The 26,411-nt window shown below is 37.9% G+C and overlaps 1 protein-coding gene across 1 annotated transcript; it reads left to right on the top strand.

The window, feature by feature from the left end:
- Window positions 1-10,069: 10,069 nt before the first annotated feature.
- On the top strand, window positions 10,070-25,739 carry LOC126758149 (uncharacterized). The gene is made up of 3 exons (XM_050472241.1): window positions 10,070-11,565; window positions 16,586-17,792; window positions 18,571-25,739. The coding sequence occupies exons 2-3, from the start codon at window positions 16,776-16,778 to the stop codon at window positions 23,860-23,862; spliced, it is 6,309 nt and encodes a 2,102-aa protein (XP_050328198.1). The 5' UTR covers window positions 10,070-11,565; window positions 16,586-16,775; the 3' UTR covers window positions 23,863-25,739.
- The last annotated feature ends 672 nt before the right edge of the window (window positions 25,740-26,411 follow it).

Genomic DNA, 26,411 nt, shown 5'->3' with positions numbered 1-26,411 from the left:
ATCAATATAATTGTATTACAAAAGCAGCAACAACAAATAACGACTAGTTGAAATGAGTGACTAGAAACAAAAATAAAAATGAAATAAAATAGAAACACTTATGAAAAGTGACGAAAAAAGACAGCAGAAAGCAGAAAGTGAGCACTTTTTCCCAACAATCAGCATAGCAATGCCCCTCACCCCTACACAAGCGCTGCAAGTGGCAAGAAGCCACTGTAAGAGTCAAGCAACAGTGGCAATTTGCCAAAGAAAGAGTCGGCGCACGGTGGCGCTACACCATTTACCGTAATAGTTGAGACAATAGATTTATGCGCCACTCGCGCCTGCTCAGCTCACAAGTTTCAGGTTACAATTTGCCGCTCGGCAGCACTCGACAGTAAATTAACTGCGCGCAGACGCAGAGCAGACTTGCGCTGAAGGTGTGAATCCGTCGGCAAGTGACTTCGTGTGGCGGAGTTCATTGCTTGTTGGGTGCTGCACTTGCTAAATAGCAAATATTAGATTAATTAACACGACGGCACAACAACAACAATGCTGCTGTAAAGGGCACACGAAAGCGAGGCGGTGAATTAGAAATGCAAAAACAATGCGCTGGTGGAAAAAGTGTGGATGTGTGTGTGTGTGTGTAGGTGCATAGTTTTGATCGTGATGGCGCACAGTGTAGCAAATGGTGATGTCATCAGTTGGCAATTGACGCAGATTTAGAAGGATAGAAACGCAACAATAAAAAAATTGCATCTAATTTCTCACAATGCTATTATGAATGGTATATATGAGATCTCATATCGGTTCCAAGTTGAAATCAACCGTTTCTATGGTTGGTTGCTTGGTTGAAAAGGAGCCCCAGATCGCTGGCGGCCCACCTAAGCTATCAATAGGTTCACTGTGCTCCCGAGTGATAGCCAATACAACCTTTCTCGTGAAATTACACTTTCCACCTCAGCTTAAAAATGTCTTTGAATAAAAGCTGGACATTGGCAAAAATAATGTTCCAGAGGCTCATGATCTTTCGCGCACGCTCTGCATTCCAACGAATGCATTTTACCAATTTTTTGAAGTTGGGACCCTAGACGTTGGTGCCGGTGAGATTGATATTAACCGCCTTAATAAATTTCTGGTGAGCTCAAAACGCTTCGTCAATCTATGAGCATCTGTGGATCCACTTTATTCTTATAAAATTATGTTTAAGTTATTATACCAGTTTATGACACTTATACCAGTTATTTGTTCGATTCGCCACTTTCCAAAATTTAATACAAAATTGTTTTTTTCATTATTTTCCCTTCCCAAATTGAGGTCATAAAAACCAATAATATTTATTTCATTATACCAGTCTATAATACATATACCAGTTATTTGCTCGATTCGCCAAAAGTTATTTTTTTCTCAACAATATAAATGTAATAAAAACAATAAGCCACCCTATTTCATTATACCAGTCAATTTAATTTATACCAGTTGTTTGCCAATCGTATCTAACGAAAATTAAACAAAAAGTTTGGCCAATATGTATACAACAAAAATTATGTTTCTTCATCCAAGTGTATGTCATAAGAAAGCAATTGTAATATTTCATTATAAAAGTTCATGTGAGTTATACCAGTTGGTTACGATTCGCTACTCTCCAAAATCTAACGAAGCAAAAACTGGAAAAAGTAGTTAAATAAATTAACTGCATAACTAGTTCATTATACCAGTCTATGTGACGTATAGCACCACCACCGCCACTATACGAATCGCAAAAAAATACCTATACCAGTTTTTTTGCGATTCGCTACTCCTCCACTAATCTAAGGAATCGAAGATTAGGAAAAAATAGAATAGAATTCTGGTACATTCTTTTGCTTCATCAAAATCTGTGTATTAAAAACCAATAAGCCTTCCTAAGTCCTTATAACAGTTTGTGTGGGTTATACCAGTTGTTTATGCGATTCGAATCGAAAACTAGGAAAATAAATTCTCAAGAGAAGCACATTTCCTTCCCAAAATAGAGATCATAAAAATCAATTAGAATAAAAATTACATTATACTAGTCTACAAGGTTTATACCAGTTGTTTCTTCATTATATAAGAAAAATTATTTTTCTTCATCAAAGTGGGTGTATTAAAAAGCAGTAAGCCTCCTAAATCGTTATAACAGTTCGTATGAATTATACCAGTTGTTTGTGCAATTCGAAACGAAGACTAGAATAATAGATTCTCAAGGAAATATATTTTTCCTTACCAAAATAGAGGCTATAAATACCAATAAGACTATTTATTTCATTATACCAGTTTATGAGACTTATACCAGTTGTGTTTTCGATTTTCTACTCTTCAATTTCTAAAAATCCGAAGACTTGACAAACAGCTACACAATATAAAAGACTTCTGCATCATCAAATTGCTGAGTTCTACCCACTGTGCACTTGTAATTCGGAAAACATTTCTACCGCTGCATTAAAATGTGCGAAAAAAATTAAAAAAACGCAAAAGAAAACACAAAGAAAGGCCAAATGCTTAGATGAATACCAGTTCCAGTGAATGAATGAAAGTGAATTTCTTCTCACGAAAATCATAATTACCGACTTTAGTGGCGATTATGCCGCAGCTAAATGCTGCTAAACGGCTAAACGGGTTGTAATTACCGCCGTCACAACGGAATGGCATGGCATTTGCGTAGAAACGCCAGCGACTGCAATAAAAAACAACAATTTGAGCAAAACAAAAATGAAGGAAAAAAGCGCACTAACTACAAGTATGGCAAATTGGCGAGCACTTGAACTTTGCGTTTATTACGCGGCCAGCGCTGAAGCAATGAAAAAATGCACAAACAAAAAGAAAAAACACTTAAAAAATAGCCAACTGAAAATAACAGTGAAAACACTGACACTTCGGCCACAATTCAATATTATTTAAATATGCGTGTGTATGTGTGTGTGTGTAAGCAAGTTTATTTATATACCAAATACACACGCATTGACATATGTACATATATGTATGTGTATCAACGGCGGCACATAAACAACGCCACACTTCCGCCGCGGCTACAAAGCAAGCGCTCAGCGCTCACCTGCCCGCCCACCAAGCATTCGCAAAGCGCATCGCCGTGCAGAATGAAATCGAAAGCGTTTATGCGCTTTTATGTTTTTGTTGTTTTTGTTGTTTTTTGCTTTTCATGCCGCAAATTTGTGCTATAATTGCAATTTTTTAATGGGAAATGAACACGCATATAAGTTTTCCCCTCCCTTGCGTCCCACCGCGCCCCTTATATTGCTTGTCTTGCCTACCCTTTTGTCCAAACATGTCTTCAGTAAGTGTTATAGGAGCCGGTCTATAAATCACCTTCGCCGCGACTGCCATTCGGGTGTATTGAACTCGCCAGCGCAAATATGTTTTGTCGCTACTTCTTCTTCTTGTTCGTCTTTTGTTTTTGTTTTGTGTCGTCTTGAATTAAATATTATAATTGTTAATTTGATCGCTTGGAATTTATTGGGAACGTCGAAAAATTACAACTACACTGCGTCGCAGTTGAACAACGGTATATTAGCGCTCTAATTTGCCGCCTTCCCGATATGCTTTAAGAGTTTTTTTTTGAAACATGAGCTTTATGTTTTTTGGATGAGACGGAGTAGACTTTTTTGATAGAGGAAAACAAAACGAAGCAACGACGATTAAAAGCAGCAACTAAACGATTGGAGAAATGCTGCCGAAGAAGGCATTTGCACAAGGTTAAAATAAATACTGTCTCTTTCATAACTTGTACTAGATGAGGAAACTAATCAGTGCAGACACTTGACTTAAAACTGTTATAAAGTCAGTTTGAGGAATATAAGCAAGGGTCCGCCATAAGGTGAGGATGCTAGACGTTCTTTATTGTGGAACTACCGACCTATATATATGTACATACATAAGTCAGAAATAAATTGAAATTTCTCGGTCTGGAGAAGCTATGGACTTGTTTTATAACTGCACTATGTGTTACGAAAATATAAGAAAACTTCCATTAAAAATTGAACACGAACAACCCGACGGATGTTGGGAAGAACTTCTCTAAGTAGTTGGTACTAAATCCAGTCAGGGAAACACTTTTATCCAATTTCCATAATATCATGTATATCGGTTTCCTCATGAGATCGAAGTCATTGATTTAAAGGCCAAGTCATTTGGGTCTTTGCCCATACGTCATCTATCTTGGAACTACTTTTGTCAACAAGTTCGAACTGAGCATTGAAAGAAAGCTCTCTAACCATTGAAACTCGAACAAAAAATGTAACTTTTTCCACTCTTCATGTCATTGATTTTAATCAATCAGTTAATATGGCAGCTATATCCCATTGAGCTCCAATATCGGAAGTTTCGACAAATAATCACCTTCTTGGAGAGGAAAGGAGGTATCCACAAAATTTCAAACGGTATCTAAAAACTGAGAGACAATTTCACGTACTTATATACGGACGGATGGGCAGACAGACGGACATTTTGAAATCGACACATCTCGAGATCTTACTGGCATCGTTAAAATATCAGAAGAATCAGTGAAAACCATTTTGAAAGATTATGTTACTTAAGAAAAGTGAAGGTCCGATATTTTCCGACTACCACGATGTCATAGAACATATTTTTACAAGCGATGCGTCTTGGGTATATGCTTACGACTCGAAAACAGACGATCAATCGGCCGAATATCGTGCCAAATGTGAGCCGAAACCGTAAAAAAACGTCAAAACAGGTCAAAACTTAAGCTTATGTTGATAGTTTTCTTCGATTGTCAAGATATGGTGCACAACGAATTCCTTCCGACCGGCCAAACTGTCCACAAGAAATACTTTTTGAGTGTAATGCGTCGTTTGTGCGATGCTATTCGTAAAAAGAGACCGGAATTATGGGCCGAAAACTTTTGGTTTTGCACCACGATACTGCTCCTTCCAAGGATTTAGTGTCGTGTGACTTCCGGCTATACAGTAAACTCAAACGACCACTTCAGGGAAACCGTTTTGAGTCAATTGAAAACATTAAACATGAATCGTTAAGCGCATTCAACGATATTCCAGAAATTGACTTTAACAACTGTTTCGAGGATTGGAAAAAACGTTAGCACTAGTGTCTTGGAGCCAAGGGTAATTACTTAGAGGGGGACGTTATAGATTTTGAGAAATAAATTAAGAATTATAAAATTATGAACAAAGTCTTACTATTTTTGCTCATATGTATATACCATATGTGCATATATACTTCATAGGATCGCCAATACACCTTTTTGGGCGTTACAAATTTCGTGGCAAACTTAATATACACCACTACGGATATAAAAAAAAATTCAACTAAAAAAATTCTAGATTGCATAAAAATAAAAGGCAATGGTTGAACATGTAAATATTTCAATCATTTTGGAACTAGCATAAGCTCCTAGATAATTTCAGCGTTGAAGTCTGACATAGTACTAGTTTTAATAAATAATAAATTTAATTGTAAAAAACATCAGTGAATATTTTATTGTTGAAAAAAACCAAAATTTCATTGATTTCCTTTATTGCCATATATATACATACATCATATGTACATTTCTTTACACTCGCCAAAATATCAAAATATTCACCTAATATAACAAAAAATCTAGTTTTTAATTTCCATAAATGTAAGGCTTGTTGAAAATAAATATCATTAAATTTGCAAAACAAAGTATGTAAACCATATCCTATACTTATAACGCAAACTAATATTGCTAAAATATAAATTAAATAAAAATTCATGTTCTTCCAAATCTGCTTACGTAGGTGCTGTATGCGTCAATTTGCTTTAGTCATTTTACACTTTCACAAGCTACACTACCCCGATCGCATTAAACTTACTCATATGCATAAAGGCAAAATAATGAAATTACGTCGCAAACTCTTAGCAGTTTCGGTTCAGTCAACTTCAACCCCCTTCATATTTGAAGTCACTTGGTGAAGACACATTTGCCACATTGACCTTGAAACTTTGATCTCCTTTTGCCGATATTCACTGTGGAAAAAAGACATTAATTGCTGCAAAAGCCTTTTCGACGTATCTATAGGGTGAATATATGTATATGCATATATGTATTTCTTATGTAGATCAAGATTATTCCAAGGGGTAAAAATATCTTACATCGGTATAATGAGAAGTTTCCGTAAAAGACCGAACGTACGAGAAAACTAATTTTTAAAAGAAACTATTTCTTACAACTATTTTTAATTTTTTAATTATTGTAATATAATATATATTTTTTAAATAATTATATTTAATTTAAATGAATATTATATATAGACTATTAAGAATTAAAAACAAGAAAACACGTTAACTTCGGCTGCACCGAAGCTAATATACGCTTCACAGGTGCATTTATTTTAGTAACTACATACATATGTGTTCAGTTTATATGGAAGCTATGTGCTATAGTAATCCGATCCAAGCAATTTTTTCGGAGATTGTATTATTACCTTAAGCAGTAATCCATGTCAAATTTCGTAAAGATACCACGTCAAGTGCGAAAGTTTTCCATACAAGAACTTTCTTCCTATCGTTCAGTTTGTATGGCAGCTATATGCTATAGTAAGCCGATCTGAACAATTTCTTCGTAGATTACATTGTTGCTTTAGATAAATAATCTACACCAAATTTCGTGAATATATCTTGTCAAATGCAAAAGTTTTCCATACAAGAACTTTTTTCCGATCGTTCAGTTTGTATGGAAGCTATATGCGATACTAAGCCGATCTGAACAATTTCTTCGAAAATTATATTGTTGCCTTAGAAAATAATCTATACCAAATTTCGTGAAGATACATTGTCAAATGCAAAATTTTTCCATACAAGAACTTGATTCCGATCGTTCAGTTTGTACGGCAGCTATATGCTATAGTAAGCCGATCTGAACAATTTCTTCGGAGATTACATTGTTGCCTTAAAAAATAATCTATACCAAATTTCGTGAATATATCTTGTTAAATGTGAAAGTTTTCCATACAAGAACTTGATTCCGATCGTTCAGTTTGTATGGTAGCTATATGTTATAGTGGTCCGATATCGGCCGTTCCGACAAATGAGCAGCTTCTTGAAGAGAAAATGACGTTTGCAAAATTTAATTTTTCTTATAGATAGCTTTAATCTAATTTGTCAATATACAAAGTTTTTTAATAAAACCTGAAACAAAGGAAATTCATTCGCTTTTTGCATACTCCCAGATCATATTGTCAAAGTTAGTCCTTTGCAGATTTGATTAGAAAAGGTACGATCCTCTACAAGAGTGTACAATTGCTGGCGTACGCCGATGACATCGATATCATTGGCCATAACAACAGTTAGCCGTTAGATCTGCTTGCTTCTAGTTGAACAAAGAAGCGATGCAAATGGCTCTGGTAGCGAACGAGGAAAAGACGAAATAACTCATGTCATCAAACAAGCAGTCGTCGTAACACTGTTGACAATGTCCGGTGTTCTTAACGTGTGTACCTGCTGACGACAACCTTACCCCACGGCGGATCAAATCAATGGGTTGTTTAGCGCCCTGAAAACGCCAGGCATTTTCAGCACCAATTGGCAGTATGGAATGGCCACACTAACTACCTTGGTAGGGTTCGAGGCCCATCTAAAACCTCTGCCTGTACTTTGGATCCGGCATCCGGTTGCAATGCAATTCCACATTCAACTGACAAAGAGTCAGTTCTTCCCGCATTTTGGTTTTAACCACAAACACCACGATACTTCCCGAGGGGCCAGCCCGCATGAGCAGGTTGGAGCGAACTCCAAGGCCTCCTGCTTCCGGTGGTACCAGAATTAAGTTTACGGTCAGACCTCGTAGCCGAAACTACTACCAGTTGAGCTTCCATACAGCTCTGGATTAGTGGCCAGGACCCCATACACACCACTCATACAAACCCTAATTCCCCAACGGCTTCACCGCTTAAACAACTCTCACGCAGACGACCCTAACGGTTCGACATTCCGACTAGTGGAGATCACACCGCTAACATCTAAATCCCCATACCCCCCAGATTTTTAATGTCTGAGTACATTTGACATTCCTTCACTGTTGATAGTCATAACTTCGAAGGCGTAGATAATTTCGTCTATCTTGGAACCAGTATTAACACGAACAACAATGTCAGCTTCGAAATCCAACGCAAGATAACTTTGTAAACAAGTGCTACTTCGGACTGAGTGGGCAATTGAGAAGTAAAGTCCTCTCTCGACGAACAAAGACCAAACTCTATAAGTCACTCATTATTCCCGTCCTGCTATATGGTGCAGAGGCATGGACGATGACAACATCTGATGAGTCGACATTACGAGTTTTCGAGAGAAAAGTTGTGCGGAATATTTATTTATCCTTTGCTTTGAAAGTTGTCGATTCAGTACCCTGTGCAGTTGGATGCAGAGGAAGACCTCCTCTCCATTGGAGAGATCAGGTCGAGAAGGAACTTGGTGCACTTGTAGCGAAAATAACAAACGACTGTGACGCTGTTGTTGACGTGGCTATAACCGCGTAATCGGTGTCTACGTCAGTAAAGAAGAAGAAGAGTGGTCATAAGGGGTACATCTAGTGTGACAGCGTAAAAAACGACGATTTTTGGAAATAAAAAAAAATATTGCTGCATCAATTTTTTTAAATTTTCAGGGTATATTTATACATGATTCATGATCGGATAATTTTTTGTCGAGTTATCACTGCAGCAAATTCGAAAAATTCTGTTTCGAAAAAAAGCGCGGGACCGATCTTGGGGCTCGATATCACGTAAGCCAGCATGCTTACAATGAAATTCTTTATAGGACACGTTTCAAATTACGAGTAGATCTACATTGAAAATATCAAAGAAATCGATTTTTTCAAACCGGTAAGACAGACAACCCTCTTAAGCATAAATTCGATAACTGTAATGTAGCATAACAGTAACAAGCGACAAATCAATTTAAAAAAAATTGCTCGGAGAGGTGCAGTAGTTTCCATATTATTTATAAGAAATTTTCCAAACTCTAAATTGCTTCCTACACATAGATATACGAAATATGAGTTATTCATGCTGAGAGGCTTAAGATACCTTTTTATTTTAACGCAGCACAATTTTTCTCGTAAAATAAACAAATCAATAATAAACGTCATTGGCACATCGATTTCTGCAAAAAAAAAATATGTTCTTTCATTTTTCATTTTCTCAGCAGCAAATCAAGAGACACTGCCCTCTTAATCCGCAGCGAAGGGCAATACCATCCTCCATTTCCTGTCGCGGCCACGTCATTGGTGTTGCTGCTGTCTCGCTTCGGCCCATTGGCCACGTGCGGCAGCGCAGCATTCTAGCAGCTATGCTACTCCTGCACTGCTTAATGCCCAAACACAAGGCAAAATGAAAATTTTCCATCTTGCACCATCTCCGCGCTGTGGAGACAAAAGCAAACAGACGCAAATAGACCAAAAAGCAAACGCGCCGCGGTTTATACCACACACACTTATGTAAATATATGCGACTTCTTTGTGTGTGTGTAAGCACACATATCTTCGAAACACGTATGTGCGCGCCCAATATAGGCTTTCTCACATCTGCTGTGCCATTGCTGCTGCTGGCGCTGCTCCTCACAGCGCACCCAATCCCTGCAGCGCACACTCCACCGCGTGATGACATCGCCGAAAGTTAATCCTATTTTCTCCACGGCGCGCTCACACACAGCAAAGCCCACGAGCTCCAATGATGGCTGCTTCTGATAGCAACGCACACATACACACACATACAGGCATGTGAATGCATCATTTCCCCTTTCGTGCTGTGGTCGCATCGCGTCAGCGCTGCCAGCGCGCCAGCCTGCGAGAACCACTCCGTTTCCTCTGCTTTGAGAGCGGTAGTTTATCTACAGCGTCTCATCCAACTAACACAAGCAAGCGCTGGCCAGCGTAGATAATTCTGCTTTGTTTCTTTTTGCTTTTTCCGATTACTTCTTTGCTTGCGCGCGCTCTCTTGACATAAGCGCGAACGCTGCCGTATCTGTATGTGGGTTTGTATGCAAGTGTGTGTAATTATGCTCTGCGGCTCTGCGCGCCAGCTAAATCCAACTAGCCATCAGTCAGACTCAACAGTTCAACTGGGGTTGGACGTCGACTGCAGTCGACTCGGCACTCGATACGACTGGTAGTTTTTGTTGTAGTGATGTTGCGCCTGTGATAGTTGCTTGCTCACCACTGCTGCTACTCTCAATTGGGATTAGTTGGATTTGTTTGTGTGCTGCTGTTGAAAGCGCTGGTCGCTGGTCGTCCCCCTTTGCTTGACACACTCAGCCGCAGACGCGCTGCCACAATTCATCCACCTCACCCATGCGCTCAGCAGCACACCAACTGGCTTTTACGATTTTCTTTAAATACTACTCCGTGGCTGGGCTCTCGCAACAGTCGTCTTTCATCTGGCCAACGGTAAAGGAAGTGTTGCTTGCGCACTCTGTGATCGACCGTCGGATGCACTTACGAACTTGTTGTTAAAACCACCAAACGAAGTAATAGTGTACTGCAGCAACAACAATAAAGTGTTACAAAAAAGTATTTCAACAATTTTTGGTATACCGTATATACATAAGTACAACAACAACAGCAGCAAAGTGAAAAAGATAAGCAGACACACATTGCTTTAGCTGCCTTCAATTGCGTCTCCGGCTTACTCCACGCGCGCCCATCTTTTGTGCTCGTGTTCAACAACGTCTTTTTTTGTTGGTGTTTCGTATATGAAATTTATCGTCTTGCAGCCAGCCTTCATTGCGTGCGCGACGCACCACGCTGCTCTGCTCTGCTCTGCTCTAAACTGAAGCGTCGTCTGCAGAGCTGAGCGCTACTTCGATCAAACTCATCGCGCGGCGAATGTATCATTCCGTGTGCGCCCGTGAACGTGGTTACATCCACAGCTCGAAATATCGGGTTCGCCCATCAGTCAGCTTCAGCTTAAGTTCAGTGGCATGAAATTTGTAGTGAAGTGACCAAAAAATAAACAGCAGAAGCGGAAACACATTAGAACTTCAATAAGAAAAATAAAATAAAACAATTTAATCAAGTGCTGTGTATGCTCACAAACAAATTAGAAAAAATTTAATATAAAATAAAATTACAAAATAAGACTACGAATTATATTATTTTAAGCAAAAATATTTAAAAAATATTTTGTGTAAGTTGTAAGTGTTCATCGGGAATTTGTGCGCCGCTGCTGCAATAACATAATATGAGAAGTGCTCACTACTTTATCAAATTAATTTCCTAAAAAATATGACGAACAAAAATTTTAAATAAAAATGAATAAAATATGCATATTCAAAAAAATTATATATAAAAGTATAAAGTGGAGTTGTGTAACGCCCTACCAAAGGATAACCAAACAATTAATTGCACGCTGCTGCAGCAGCTAAAAATATACGCTAACTATTCGTAAAGCAAATATATAATAAGAATAAAACGCATAGAAAAACACAAAATATTTACTGTGACTCAGCGAAATTTTGAGTGTGAAACAAAAATCGAACAAAAATATGTTTATTTGTATTAAAACACGCTGGATTAAAAACTGCTAAGCAATTTCAAGCTAAACGAACAAAAAGGTAATTATAAATTTGTTAAATTTTTTTTTTAATTACTAATAAAACTCAAGAAAAAAAAAACAAAAGTATACATACATATGTATATATTTTTTCGAATAGAACTCATAGATCTCACAAAATGAACAGAGTTTATCGTCACCTAAAATGCAAAACAACGTATCATCATAAAAATCGAAAATAGCTGTCAGATAAAGTAACCAATATAAGTATGTATATGTAACTATTTTATAACCAAAACTCAAATTTTGTTTCAATATGAGTGGTTTTTATTATGCCGTTTTACTTCGATTGTAAACTTGTGAAAAGTGATGTTACTTAATTTTGTATTTTAGGTGACGATGTGTATAGGTACATACATACATATATGGCAGATGGGTTAAAATATAAAAAAATATACAAGTATATATATTTATATTCCTGAATATGTATATAAAATAACGTCAAAGTGCTGACATTTCTTGATTGACACAAAAAGTTTAGATTGGCTTATAACATTTTTACTTCGAAAAATCTTGGAGATATTAAAACTCTTTAACTATTTTGACTTTAAAATCAATGTCAACTTCAACAAAATATAAAATATAATCAGAATTCTCAAACTGACTCAATTAAAAAACTGTTGAAATGAAACGAAAATAATAATATCTATTTCTAATAGCTAGTATCCAATCACACATAAGCTTTTAGATTTTTGTGAACTTATTTGCGGCTTCTTTTATATTGTATTATCCGTCTAATATACAATTTCAAAAATAATTAGGTTTTTTTAGAATCGAAATTATCTCAAAGCTTGCTGACAACAATTAAAATATATTTTTATTAAAAAAATTAATATAAAAATAAAAAAAATAAAAATAAAATATATTTTCATAAATTTTTTTTATTTTTATGTTAATTTTTTATATAAAAATATTTTTTAATTATTGTCAGCAAGCCTTGAGATAATTTCGATTTAAAAAAAAAATATTAAATATAAAATTATAAAAATATTTTTTATGCAACTTGTAAAACTTGTAAATTAAATTTTGTAAATGCCTTGCAAATATCTGCAAATACAATTTCTATGTATACCATAATAAATACTTGAAAAATAAATCTTTGAGACTCATTGAAAAATCTAATTAGCGAAATATTTTATTTTTAGTTTTTTTTTTTTTTAATTAATATTAATATTTTTTAAAGTATCACAATAAATTTATTTTAATTCTGTGACAAAAGAAAATTATTTTGTAAATTTACAAAAGCAAAGTTGTAGACCTAATAATTATTTGTTTTGTAAATTTCTATTTCCAATATCTTTACATTCTTTTTTTTAATTTTGAATAAAAACTTTTCTAGTTTGTTTCTAAAAAAACTGTACAAATTTTGTTTTCGAAAAAATTTCTATTTCTAATTTAAGATTTAAATTTTTAATTTCATTTAAAAAAATTTTCTTAATTGTTTTGAAAAAATTTGCATAATTAAGTTTTCGAAAAAAATACTATTTCCAATTTTATATTGAAATTTTTATTTTTTTGTGAGCAAAAAAAATTTTGTTTTATTTCTAAAAACTTTATAAAAATTTTATTTTCGAAAAAATTTCTATTACCAATTTTATATTTAATTTTTTTTTTTGAGCACAAATTTTTTTGATTTATTGCTAAAGAATTTATTTATTATTTATATTTTTAAAACGATACTTTGTAAATTGCTCAAAAAGATATTTAAATACATATGAATAACAAAAAAAAACGTTTAATGCAAATATATTTTTCAAAGCATCAATGATGAAGGATAAAGAATTAGAAAGAGGAGAAAATAGTTATAAAGATTAAAAAATGTATCAAAGCAGAATTAAATAAAAGCTTTAAAGAAAATTTAATATAATTTTTTAACTATTTTTTATATTTTATTTTTAGATAAGAAAAATCCATAATTAGATATAAAAAAATCCATAATTAGAGAGAATAAATTTTTTTTTTATAATTTCTTTTATTTTTTATTTTTTGGTATAAAACATTTCAAAACAGTTCTTCTTCATTTGTGAAAGGTTTTCAAATCTATCGTTTTTTTATTCTGCAAAAGTATTTTTTGTGATTTTTTTTTTTGCCGCCGCAAACAATATACAATATATTGAAATAATCCTTTCTAATAAGATCACTTTGGTTTCGTATATAAAAGCTCCCCTCGTCATATGTGCATAAACATACATGTATGTATATAAAACTATCCACGCTTATCAAAGCGGCTTCAGCCATGTACGTTTAATTTAATAAAAACAATTATATTTATGCATACATAAATATTTACTGCTTTCGAATCTCTATTAACGTTGGCGAGATACTCGTTTGTAACCATGATGCAGCTATATAGTATACCTGTAGCAATAAGATTTCGATTTGTGTTTATGATGTGCTCACAAAATTGCATCCGCCCAGCGGCCATTGCGACAATATATGTACCTACATATGTATGTATACTATTTATGTATAGCTCATATACATACATATAAAGGTAGTTATGTACCATCACATATTCATAATTGCGCTAACAGCAGCTTTTTCGGCCGGGAAATCAATATACATACATACGTAATTAGTTCTAATCTAATTTATTTTACCTTGTACATGACTCAACGCTCCACTTTTCCAACCAAAGTTATAATCTTAGCTGCTTATACATATATGTACATATGTATCTACACACAAAATATGTATCTACTTATAAACGTATGTTAATGCCCAGTCATATGTTGATAGATAAGAATTTGCTGAGGTAGTACATACATATACATATGTATGTATGTACATACATGTATATGTAAATCAATGAAGGCTTATCAGCGATATTGACGAGGCAAAACAAAAATTGCACATATGTACATATATGTATAGTTACATATGGGTGCTTATAAGAATTGTATGCACGTATATACATAGATATAAGTATGTAGATACTTATGTACATACATATACATTACATACATATATACATATACTAAAGTGTTCTTTAAGTGTCTGAATCATTTTAAATTCATTATAAATTGATAATTACCGAAGATTCCGAGCTAAATGGAAGGTGAATGTGTTTGAGCTTTACCGTCGGGAAATCAGTTTCAATGTTTAGACTCCCTCATAAGTTGTATCGAAAGTATTTTTTTGAATGTAATTTGATTTTTATACCCTGAACTGGGTATATGAAGCTTGCCTATTTAAAAAAAAAATTGAGTTTCATTTATTGCAAACTCAATTATGCTAAATTTTGTTACATTTTAATTGCATACACAAACACACTTGTCCATTAGCTAAACGAAACCTGTATATGCTCCAGCCCATCTAAATTGATTTCGCATCCTCAACATTACATTTTATCCCATGTAAGCTAGCTAATATATTTTCTAATTGTTTATTTCTGCTCAGCCACCTGCCTGTATGCCTATATGTAGATATGTAAGCAAGTAATCACAAATATACATACATACATATGTACATATGTATATACATGCGCTACTACACATATACAGCACGAAAAGTAGCCAACAAGATAACACTCATAGGCAGACTGCGCTCTCTCTTGTCTAATCACAAGGTACATATGTTTGTATGTACACATGTAATAGCTACCCGATCGAATTCGTCGCATTCGTAGATTTCAAACTTGATATGTATTTATTTTATTTGTTGCTGCACACACGTATATGTACTAATGTATTTGTGTGTATGTGTGTATGAATGTACATCCGAAGCAGCAATACGAAGACGTCCCAAAAGACATTACCGTTGCGACGGCTGTCAATGATGGCCAATGGCTGCACAGCCGCAACGATTCGAAGGTTCGTTTGTTTGTTTGCTTTTACGACGTTTGTTAGAGGCTTATTGTGACATATTTTTGTGCATATGCATGCGTGTACTTGTGTGTACATGTTGACATGTGTATTACAGTTGGTACATTTTTAGCGGTATGAATGCAATACTTGTATACATATGTATATGTATGTACGTCGTATGTACAATGTATTTACTCTATATATTTTTTTACATATTGTACAATACCGTTATTTGCCTTATATACATATGTAGATAATTTTATATAAGATTTTTCTCTGAAATACATACATATTTATGTAAATCTGCATATTTCTAATTGACTTTACGTCTTGATCATATACTTATGCATGTACATACAAGTATAATGTGTTATCATAGACTTTTGTAACTGAAAGTAAAATGTTAAAAAATTATAAATTATTATTACACACAATCATACATATGCATGTATGTATGTATGCATGTAAATACATGGATATGTATAACACACCTATCTTTTTCCCCAAGAAGCCTACCTTTATGCTACAAAAATGCACCTGTGAAGGGTATTATAGCTTCATTGTATACGAAGTTAACGTTTTTGCTTGTTTTTATTTGTATTTAGAACTATAATTTTGTTTTTGTTTCTACTTAAATTATTTAGTATTTAAATCTGCAAGCTATTAACGTTTTTGTTGTTTTTATTTGTTACTTAAATGATTTAGTATTAAAATATGGAATCTATGAGTCAGAAAATATTTTATTTTAAATCAAATATGATTAAGATTTCAACTAAAAATAAAATAAAGAACCAAACACTTTTCTCAGCGCTACCCAGAAGCTGTAAGCTTGTCAGACAGCATATATGTATGTATGTATGTAAATATTTGCGGTTATTTTAAAAGGCGATAAGGCCAATATATAGGTCAATATGTATGCACATATGTATTTGATTAAGGCAAAATTGCATAATGGAAAACCCTAAATTTGTATATACATACATACATACATTAAATACATACATATAAACAATAATTGCATTTATATAATAAATACACATACATATAAAATACATATGTACATATGTATGTACATATATATAATATACACAAAACTTTACAATTTCGCCACCTTGTCATGCCGCACTTGTCAGCTCATTTTAGATATTTTCATCTCAACGCACACAGATCGAAGAATCTAATCACGTTACCGTTTTATTTCCGCTCTCATTTCAGATTTATTTCAGTCTCGTCTCGCATAGCTCAGTTTCTCAACCAAAAAATTTGAGCAAATAAAAAGCAACTGAAGAAATTCTGCTGCAGCAACAATTCGAACCAATCAAACAGCGGCACGCGCCTGCATACAACGCACACACACATATATATATCAAAACATAACATAATTTTATCGAATAAGAACAACGAAATGCTCGCCACAGCAGCCGCCAGCACACAAGCAGCATTGGATGCCATACAAACGAGCGTCAACAAAATGGAGCGACGTGACTCAACGACTTCGGAATCATCGTTGGAGCACTTAGATTTGGGACGCACGCCAAAGAAGCTCAGCGCACACTCATCGGCCACATCGACGCCGCATACAAACACCAACAGCACCAGCAACAACAACAGAGCCAACGGCAATGATATGCTTGCAAAAGATGCCAACAACACAAATGCCACAACAGCAACTGTTGGCTGTGGTGCCACCACCAAGCCAGTGCTACCCCATCAGCAGCGACATATCAACGACTCCGATGAGGCGAATGATTATGACGATGACGATGAGGAGTCGCCCGACGAACAGTGCCTTGGCAAGTCGAATGCACACAATTCGAGATCACAGCGTCATCACAAGCGTCGCAGCACAGCGCCACGTCTAGACAAACGCACCAGCGTACATTTGGAATTCAATGCGGACGATCCCAATTCGCTGCGCAAGAAATTTCGCTTTAATCGCAGCAATTCTGCATCCGAACAAATGTCCAGCAATAATGAGTCTGGCTTTGTGGACGCCAGCTGTAGTAGTCATTACCTGAATGCCTCGGCAGTGTCATTGGCGGCGGCAGCTGCGGTGGCAGCGGCAGCCGCGACGACGACGTCGACAACAGGCACCACAGCTGCAATTAACATGACGCCGACACTGCATAGCTCAATCTCTGCATCGGCGTCGGCATCGGGTTCGGTGTCGGCGACAGGCTCGCACAGTTCATCGTCGGCTGCTTCTTCACCGCGTGGCTGTGGCGCCGGTTTGGCTGCTTCCTCCGCCTCGGTGTCCAGTCCCGAATCGGGTATTGGCGATAGGGAACGCGAGGACATGAAGTTCGTGTGCACCATATGCGATGTGGTGTCGGCGACGCGTCACGAATTCACAAACCACATACGCTGTCACAATTACGCCTCCGGCGATACGGAGAACTACACATGTGCTATTTGCTCCAAGGTAAGTGCGATTTTGAGGTGTAATAATTGTAAGATAAGAGTTTTAAGTAATATTTGTTTAGAGTTCTTAAAAAAGGATATGTCCTTATGAAAGAACGCTTCAATTAACTGAAGAGAGCATTGGGAGTTTGCGGTTTTTAATGGTGTTTTTCATTTACAGTTAATAAGGCTTCCTACGAATCTTCTTAGTTGATTTTTAGAGAGTTTGAATTAAGATAACTGGGCTTCCACAAAGCCTCGGCTCAATTTTGAAGCTTCAAGGCATTGGATTTTCCGTTATTCGTTATAATTTTTCATTTACAACTGATTATGCTTCATAAGACGCTTCTTACATGGTTTTTGCTTTGGAAATTTTGAGCTTTGGAAATTAAAATGAGGTTTTTTATTATTTCTCTCTTGTCTGGACAGTAAACAATAGAGCTAGAGTCATGTTAAGATAATTTGGGCTTCTAAATGGTCTCGGATCACTTTCGTAACTTCAAATCTCTCTAAGATTTAGTAGAATACCATAAGACAGAGCAATCTTCTGCTGCTATTTTCAATAATATTTCTAAATTCGGACAATTTCTAAACCGTTTGAGAATTATATCAAACTATGAAGCACTTGAATGAATTCTGAGTAAATCACGCGTCTTTCTTGACATAAGGCACAATTTTTTGTTGGAACCAACATATTTTCTAATGCAATCATTTACCAATTATACAATTATTTAAATTTCTCTTTTCCTTCAATCATTTCTCTTCCACTCTACTCTCTCTCTCTCTCTCTCTCTGTTTAGGTGCTCTCGTCGGCCTCCTCACTGGATCGGCATGTGCTGGTGCACACGGGCGAACGACCATTCAATTGCAAATATTGTCACCTCACCTTCACCACCAACGGCAACATGCACCGGCACATGCGCACACACAAGCAGCATCAGCACAATCATCATCATCGCCGCAACTCGAATGGAACAAAGCAAAGCAGTCATAGTCACAACAATAACAACACCAATGCCGGCGGTATGCCCGCCAGCAGTGGCGGAACCGACGCTTTCGCCTCAGCCACCAACAATTATGCGCAATTAGGTAATGGCTTGATTGGTGAAGGCGTCAAAACACCAACAGCATCAGCCGAGGCCTTAGCGTTGACGAACGACGGCAGTACGGCCGCCACTGCGCAAGCTGGTGGTGACGCCGCCGCGACCATCGGTGCAGGTGTTAATGGTAAACGCTTACACAGTAGTGGCGTAGAAAGTTGCGAAAGTGACGGCGGTTGCTCAACAGACTCCTCATCAAGTGCCATCAGCCATAGCTCAAATAATAATCATAGCAACAAAAACAATAACAGCGACAATATTAACAACAATGCCACAAATAATTACAATAACAATATGAACGCGAAGCGTAATCGTTTAGGTAACTTTAAGCGTAAAAGTAGTGAACAACATGACGAAGACAACGCGGACGCCGAAGCTGACGGTCTGACAATGATGACAGCGACGAAGCGACGCGTGAAGACCACCATAAACAACAACATAATCGGCGAGGATGTGGATGAGGTTGATGCGCGCATGGTCGCGCATAATAATGACAGCGCGATGATAACCACAAAAGCCAGCGCATCCTCTTCCGCATCGGCCATGTCGGCAGATGAACGTGATGACGATGATGAGGACGTCGAGCAGAAGCCGTACTTCGCTTGTCCCGTCTGTCCGGTATGCAATGCGGCTGACTTTGCCGATACACGCGCCTTGGACAACCACTTGGACAGCGAGCACTCGGACATACCCGCCAAGTGCCGACACTGCGAGGTGGTCTTTCGCACACACCGTCAACTGAGCTTGCATCCGTGCACGCAGCGCTTGCTAGGCAGTCGTCCGATGCCGCTGGTGGAGTGCGTGAAATGTGGTCAGAGCTTTGAGAATGCCGACGCTTTGGAGCTGCATGCGCGCGATTGCCACACCAACGAGTTGAGGCATGCGCGGCGTAGTCGCAGTCTGAGCGATAGTTTCGTAGCAGCGCCTCTGACGGAAGCCGAAATTGAGGATAAGACAAACCAAATACGCAACAATTTCTTACGTCAGCTATATCTGCAAAGTCAAAAGCCTTTCTGTGCGCAGAGTTTGATCTCGCTGCCCTCGCCGCAGCACTCCGCACACGACGAAGTGGATTCGGCGAACGTAAGCAATACCGATATCAAAGTTGAGGCAGCCGACACTGAGCCAACAGACCAATTGACAAGTAATTTACTTTCACAACAGTCGCACGACTCGAAAGATCTTGCCGATATACAATCGATACTCAATATGACTTCGTCGTCCTCAACATCCAATTTTCTGAAGAACTTCGAGCAATCGGTGAACACACCATCCAGCAATTATAGCATGGACAAGGATGAGGAGGAGGCGCAAGATGCCTTCACGTCGGAGTTTCGTAAAATGAAATTGCGTGGTGAGTTTCCATGCAAGCTCTGTACGGCTGTCTTTCCGAACTTACGTGCGCTAAAGGGACACAACCGTGTGCATTTAAGTGCCGTTGGGCCGGCAGGACCGTTCCGTTGCAACATGTGCCCTTACTCAATATGCGATAAGGCTGCGCTGGTGCGTCACATGCGCACACATAACGGCGATCGGCCCTACGAATGTGCCGAATGCAATTATGCCTTCACTACGAAGGCAAACTGCGAACGCCATTTGCGTAATAGGCATGCGAAGACTACACGCGACGAGGTCAAACGTGCCATTATATATCATCCATCCGAAGACTCGACCTGCGATGATCCCGCCAAAAAGCTGCATATGTTCTCATCGCCCGACTTCGATGACGATATGGAGTTGCAATATCAGCAACATCATCCCAAAGATCGCTCGACGCCCGTGTCACACCTTAAGGAAATCTTAACCGCTGAAAGTCCACTTGCCAAACCGATAAAGATACAGGTTAAGAGTTTGGAGCAATTGTTGGACAAGTCAACCGGTTCAGTTGGAAGCTACAATGACTCGTTTGAAGAACGTACACCAGCGCCGTCCAGCTTGCAACACGGCGAGACAGCACCCATCGACTTGAGTATGGATGTTTTGGATCTTAGCAAGAAACCCACAGCTAAGCCCGTAGAAAAGGAGACCATTGCCGCGCCAGCTTTACCAGTAACAGAAAATGGCATTGATCCGGAAAAGAAGCTGGATCTATTTTCTTATGTGAAGGAAAATTTAAATATGCCAAAAATGCTGGAACTCTGGAGTTTGTCCGCACAATTCCCATTCATGCCCGATTTCGCGCCACTAATGAATCAGATGTTTGGCGGCAACACTGCTGCTAATCCATTTCTGCCACCCGGTCTGGACCTAAATAAGAGCATGCAAGCTTCGGCAAACATGACACCACCAATGTTACCGAATTTGAACTCCCTAATGGCCGACAAACTAAACACACATCCACATACCACACCAGATCCCAATATAATGAATCAAATGTTGCCCACATCCATGATGACGCCACCTCCACCCAATAACGGCATGAATATGCCACGTCACTCACACATTCCACCCACGGTATTGCCAGGTGGCCCCGTCAAAATGGTGATCAAGAACGGCGTACTGATGCCCAAACAGAAGCAGCGTCGTTACCGTACCGAACGGCCCTTCGCCTGCGAGCATTGTTCCGCGCGTTTTACGCTCCGCTCAAATATGGAGCGACACGTGAAGCAACAACACCCACAGTACTACGCACAACGTCACCGCACCGGCCACCACAGCATGCGTGGACGTGGCGCCACCAGTGCAACGACAATGAACAGCATTTCCCATTTACAAGCGGCAATTGCTCAAGCGCACAATAACGCCACCCAAGCACAAGGCAATGGACTGGGCGCCGCGCCGATATCGGAGCAAGTGAAATACGCCATACTGGCGCAGCAGCTGAAGGCGCGCAAGGACACTGACTTGCTGCAACAGGCGCTGGCACACGGCTCCAGTAGCATTGCAAATAGTCATCATATGTTGCTGAATGCTGCCGGCGCTGCAATTGGACCGCTGGGTCCACCAAACGGTCTCCAGTTCCCATTCAACCATTTGGGTCAACCCGTGAACATTAATGGCAACGCGGAAGATGATGAGCCCAAATTGATTATTGATGAGGATGATGATGATGATGACGTCGAAGAAATACTGGACGACAATGAAGAGGATGAAGAGTTCCAAGCGTCGAACGAACACTTCGAACATATGCGCAAATTTCAAGCGCCAGCACCCGTCGTGGAGGAAGTAAAGACTGCACCTCCTGCTACCAATGAGTCCCACAATGAGACAGCCAAAAAAGTTGCAGAAACCATATTGGAACAGGCGAAGAAAACTGTTCAAAAACCAAATCAAACGACCACCAAATCCAACGCAAACTTTACCGCCAAACCCACACCTACTAAGTCGGTTGCACCAGCGACGACACCGGCAGCACCTGCGGCGCCTGTTACGCCAGCCAACACAATGAAAGCCATGATTGCACAAGCCGAGTCGGTGGGCAAGTTTCTGAAAGAGGTCGCCAGTTCACCCTTCAAAGATGAATCGCAAGATCTGGTGCCGGTTGCCAAACTGGTAGACAATGCCACCAGCAACGCCGTTTCATTCAATAACTATTTCCGCCCCAGCGATGTAGCCAATCATATGGAACAAAGTGACGAAGAGGGTCTAGTGGCTTCGGGTAGCGCCAGCGAAAGCAATCACTCCGGCACCGAAGACGTAGCCGCACCAGCGGAGCCGAAAAAGAAATCAGCTTATAGTCTGGCGCCAAATCGTGTCTCATGCCCCTACTGTCAACGCATGTTCCCCTGGTCCAGCTCACTGCGACGCCACATACTCACGCACACCGGCCAAAAACCATTCAAATGTTCGCACTGTCCACTGCTCTTCACCACCAAAAGCAATTGTGATCGACATTTGTTGCGCAAACATGGCGACGTTGAGTCAGCGGTGTCGGTCTATGTGCCAACCGAAGATGTCAACGAGCCGATACCAGTGCCAAAATCCGTCGAAGAGATCGAACAACAGCAGCGACAACGCGAAGAGGAGCAACGCAAACGCAAAGCTGAAGAGGTGAAATTGGAGCGCGAGCGTCGTGAGAAGGAGCAACGCTTACATCAGGAGAAGGAACAACAAAACAAACTCTTCAAACAATTGGCTGTCGCGCAGCTACAACAACAGCTCAATGTCTCAATGAACGCGGCCGCCAATGCGACCAGCAGCGCCGAAGCTGATGCACGCGCCAAAGAGAATCTCTCACAGCTCAACGCCGACTTGCCATACAAATGTCATTTGTGTGAGAACTCTTTCGCCGAGCGCTTCAATTGTCTGGAGCACATCAAGAAGCAACATGCACCCGAGTTCACATTGCTACTCAGCAAAGGCGCAATCGTCAGCGATGCCGAAGCCAACCAGACGCAATTGCTCGAGGACGAGGAGCGGCGTGTGGGCGAAGAGGCGAATAACTTTGCGCTGCTGCCGAAACTACCGGCCTACACCAATCGCAAAGTGATTTGCGCCTTCTGCGTGCGTCGCTTCTGGTCCACCGAGGACTTGCGCCGACACATGCGCACACACTCGGGCGAACGTCCCTTTCAATGCGAAATCTGCTTGCGCAAATTCACGCTGAAGCACAGCATGCTGCGACACATGAAAAAGCACACAAGTCGCGGTCAAAATGGCGCCGCCGGCAGCGATGGCGCGTCGCCAATGGGTAACAGTGGCTCGGACTTTTCGGACGATGAACAAATGCCGACGCCACCAACGTCTACATCTACAACTGCAGCTGCAGCTGCCCTCACCAGCGCCGCTACGGCCACGACAACGTCGCCGGCGACCACAGCAACAGCGGCAACAGTGCGTTCACCCAAAATACAGGAGCTGCTAAGCAAAACCAACGAATGGCGCAGCGCTCACTTGGCTGGCGAACAAAAGGAGAATATTGCCGAAGAACAACCGAACGGTCTACACAGCGATCTGATCGGCAATCTGTTGGGCATCAGCGATCAAGGTATACTCAATAAATTGCTATCGTCGCCCGACGAAGCGGCCAAACTGTTGGGTGTGGAGAAGTAAGCGACCGCGTCAGTGGCTGCCTGTGTGCAGTCGGGTTAATGGAAATGAAAATGCGTGAAAATGCTTATAACTTTTTCACTTGAGAGTCAGCTGTAGCTGAGCAACGCTCGGCATTCTCTACGCTGTCTCGTTCTAGTCAAAACTGTAACAAAATATTACAACAAAAAATTTGTTGGTATTTCACATTGTAAAAATGGTAGTCGGCTATAAATATGGTGCCGTTGAGCAGCAAGGCAGGCAGCTAGCGCCAAAATACTTAATTTTTAATTCAAAAATACGCAGTGTTGCATTTTGGGTGCAACTTGCTGCCGTTAAAAAGTAGTAAATAAATTTATTAGTTATTAAAAAGTAGCATTGTTAGCTATTTTTTTTTATTATTATTTTTAATTTTTATTTATTATAAATCCACCAATTATTGCTGAAAATTACTAAATAAAGATCTTCTGCCAGCTGGCTTAGCGCGCTCAAAATTATTTTCGCACAAAAATGCTTGGAAAAGTTAATTCGCAGCATTTTTAGCTGAAAATTATTGGCGGCGCAGCTACTAACGGTCAACTGGCACTCGATCTTTGCCTGCAAACTACTTTTAACGCGCTTAAAATAATCGAAAACATATTTATTATTGTACAACAACGAAAAATAGACTTAAATGTTGCTGCTGCTCTGATATTCAAAGCAATCGCAAACTGATTTCAATGTACTATAAAATTTTATAGCAACCTCTCTCTATATATACGCCAACACTGTTGCTGCTTGTCAAACAGAAATACATAAGCACTGTTAGCGTTTAAGCATTACATCATAATTACTTGCATTACTTGTAATAAATATTTGTAATTATAGCAATTTTAACCACTTTAAAGCACAAAAGTGCAAAATTTCCCCACAAAATATATACCAAAGCTTTTCTATATAAAAAAAAAAACATTGTAAAATATTATTCATAAAAAATCGTAAGCAGACATTGTTTTTGCACTTGAGCAAAATTTATATACAAATAGTATACATACATACATATACATATAAAAATAAGTCATTTATTGTCTCAATTATTGTAGTTTTACACATTTTCATAGACTTTTGCCTAATTTTGAGGTTATGCTTGACAAAACAAAAGACTTAAATCTAAAGTATAGCATAGTTAAATACATAATATATAAATAAGCGTTATGTTTAAGCAACGAATAACTGTAAAATGCCTTCAATACAATTGATATGTACTTATTAGAATACTTAATTAAAGCAAACTATTATAAATAACTATAAATATAATTAGTTTTTTTTTTGTTTGGTTTTGAATTATGACGAACACTTGAATTACAGTTATGTATGTTTGGGTGAGGCCTTCAAACCGCAAAGTGGCTTATAAAATTAAATAAATTAATAGGTAACAAAAACAAAAAACACAAATACAAAAACAAATTTAAAGTACTTAAACTACTTAAACTAATGTTAATTAAAAAGTATTTAGCTACATGAAATTCTCTAAGGATCAATTAAAACTAATATTAAATGTCGCTTTGTAGTTGTTAGTGTTAATAATATTGATGTTATACTATCGTTTTTTGCTTTACATGCATGCGCATGTAATTTTTATATATTTATTATAAATTAATAAGCAGAGTGTATTGGAAAATATGGCCTTAAATTACTCAATAACAAGTGAAAGTCTAATAAAGAACTATATACAGCAATAACCAAAGTATTCTTTTGTCAAAATCTTATTAGAATTTACAAAACCATATAGCTGCGGTTATATTAAGCAGAGTTTGACTAAAATATATATAATAATTATTTAAGTTAAAATTAAAAAAATACTTGAAATTGTAATTTACGTAAAGAAAAACTGAAATAAAGCATGGTACTTAATAAAATTATTTGAAAAGAACGAAAAAAATTTGGAGTTTTTTTATTAAAATTACAAACACAGAAAAATAATGAATTAACAGGTAATTAATTTGATTTTATTAACTAAAACGAGGAATAAATCATTGAGCGTCTACCGCATGTTGATTTTTCAATATAACCTCAAAAACTCTTCTTCCTAATCCGAACTTTTTGGTTAAAAAAATAATTAATAAAATTTAATCCCAACTTTTTGGTTAAAAAAAAATAATAAAATTTAATTCCAACTTTTTTTTGTTTAAAAATTAGATTTTCCATTTTTGTTTCCAAATTTGAACGTTTTGGATTAAAGATTAAATATGCACAATGTTGGAATTAAAAATTGAAAATCTAAATTTTAATTATAAAATTTACAATGCACATGCAGTTGTAATATTTAGTTTCTTTTAATCAATTCAATTTCTTTGAATTTTTATTATCCTACACTCGAGCGAGAATGTTAATTAAATTTCATTAACAGAAACATCAATGAAAACATTATCTGCTAATTCATTCATTAACATTCTAGAATGTTAATTAAATTTCATTAACAGAAGCATCAATGAAAACAATCTCTGCTAATTCATTCATTAACATTCTCTGCTAAAATGTTAACATTTCTTACTGGCATAATTGTTGTAGTAAATAACGACAACAGCTGGGCA

This window comes from Bactrocera neohumeralis, chromosome 5 (genome assembly GCF_024586455.1).
Source record: "Bactrocera neohumeralis isolate Rockhampton chromosome 5, APGP_CSIRO_Bneo_wtdbg2-racon-allhic-juicebox.fasta_v2, whole genome shotgun sequence".
NCBI lineage: Eukaryota > Metazoa > Arthropoda > Insecta > Diptera > Tephritidae > Bactrocera > Bactrocera neohumeralis.
The sequence above is the reverse complement of the archived record's forward strand: the minus strand, read 5'-3'. Positions and strand labels throughout refer to the sequence as shown.

Bases quoted from the DNA above. Each gene is read 5' to 3' on its own strand.
- LOC126758149 (XM_050472241.1), top strand. From the start codon at position 16,776: ATGCTCGCCACAGCAGCCGCCAGCACACAAGCAGCATTGGATGCCATA. The intron at 17,793-18,570 runs GTAAGTGCGATT...CTCTCTGTTTAG, and splicing joins CATGTGCTATTTGCTCCAAG to GTGCTCTCGTCGGCCTCCTC.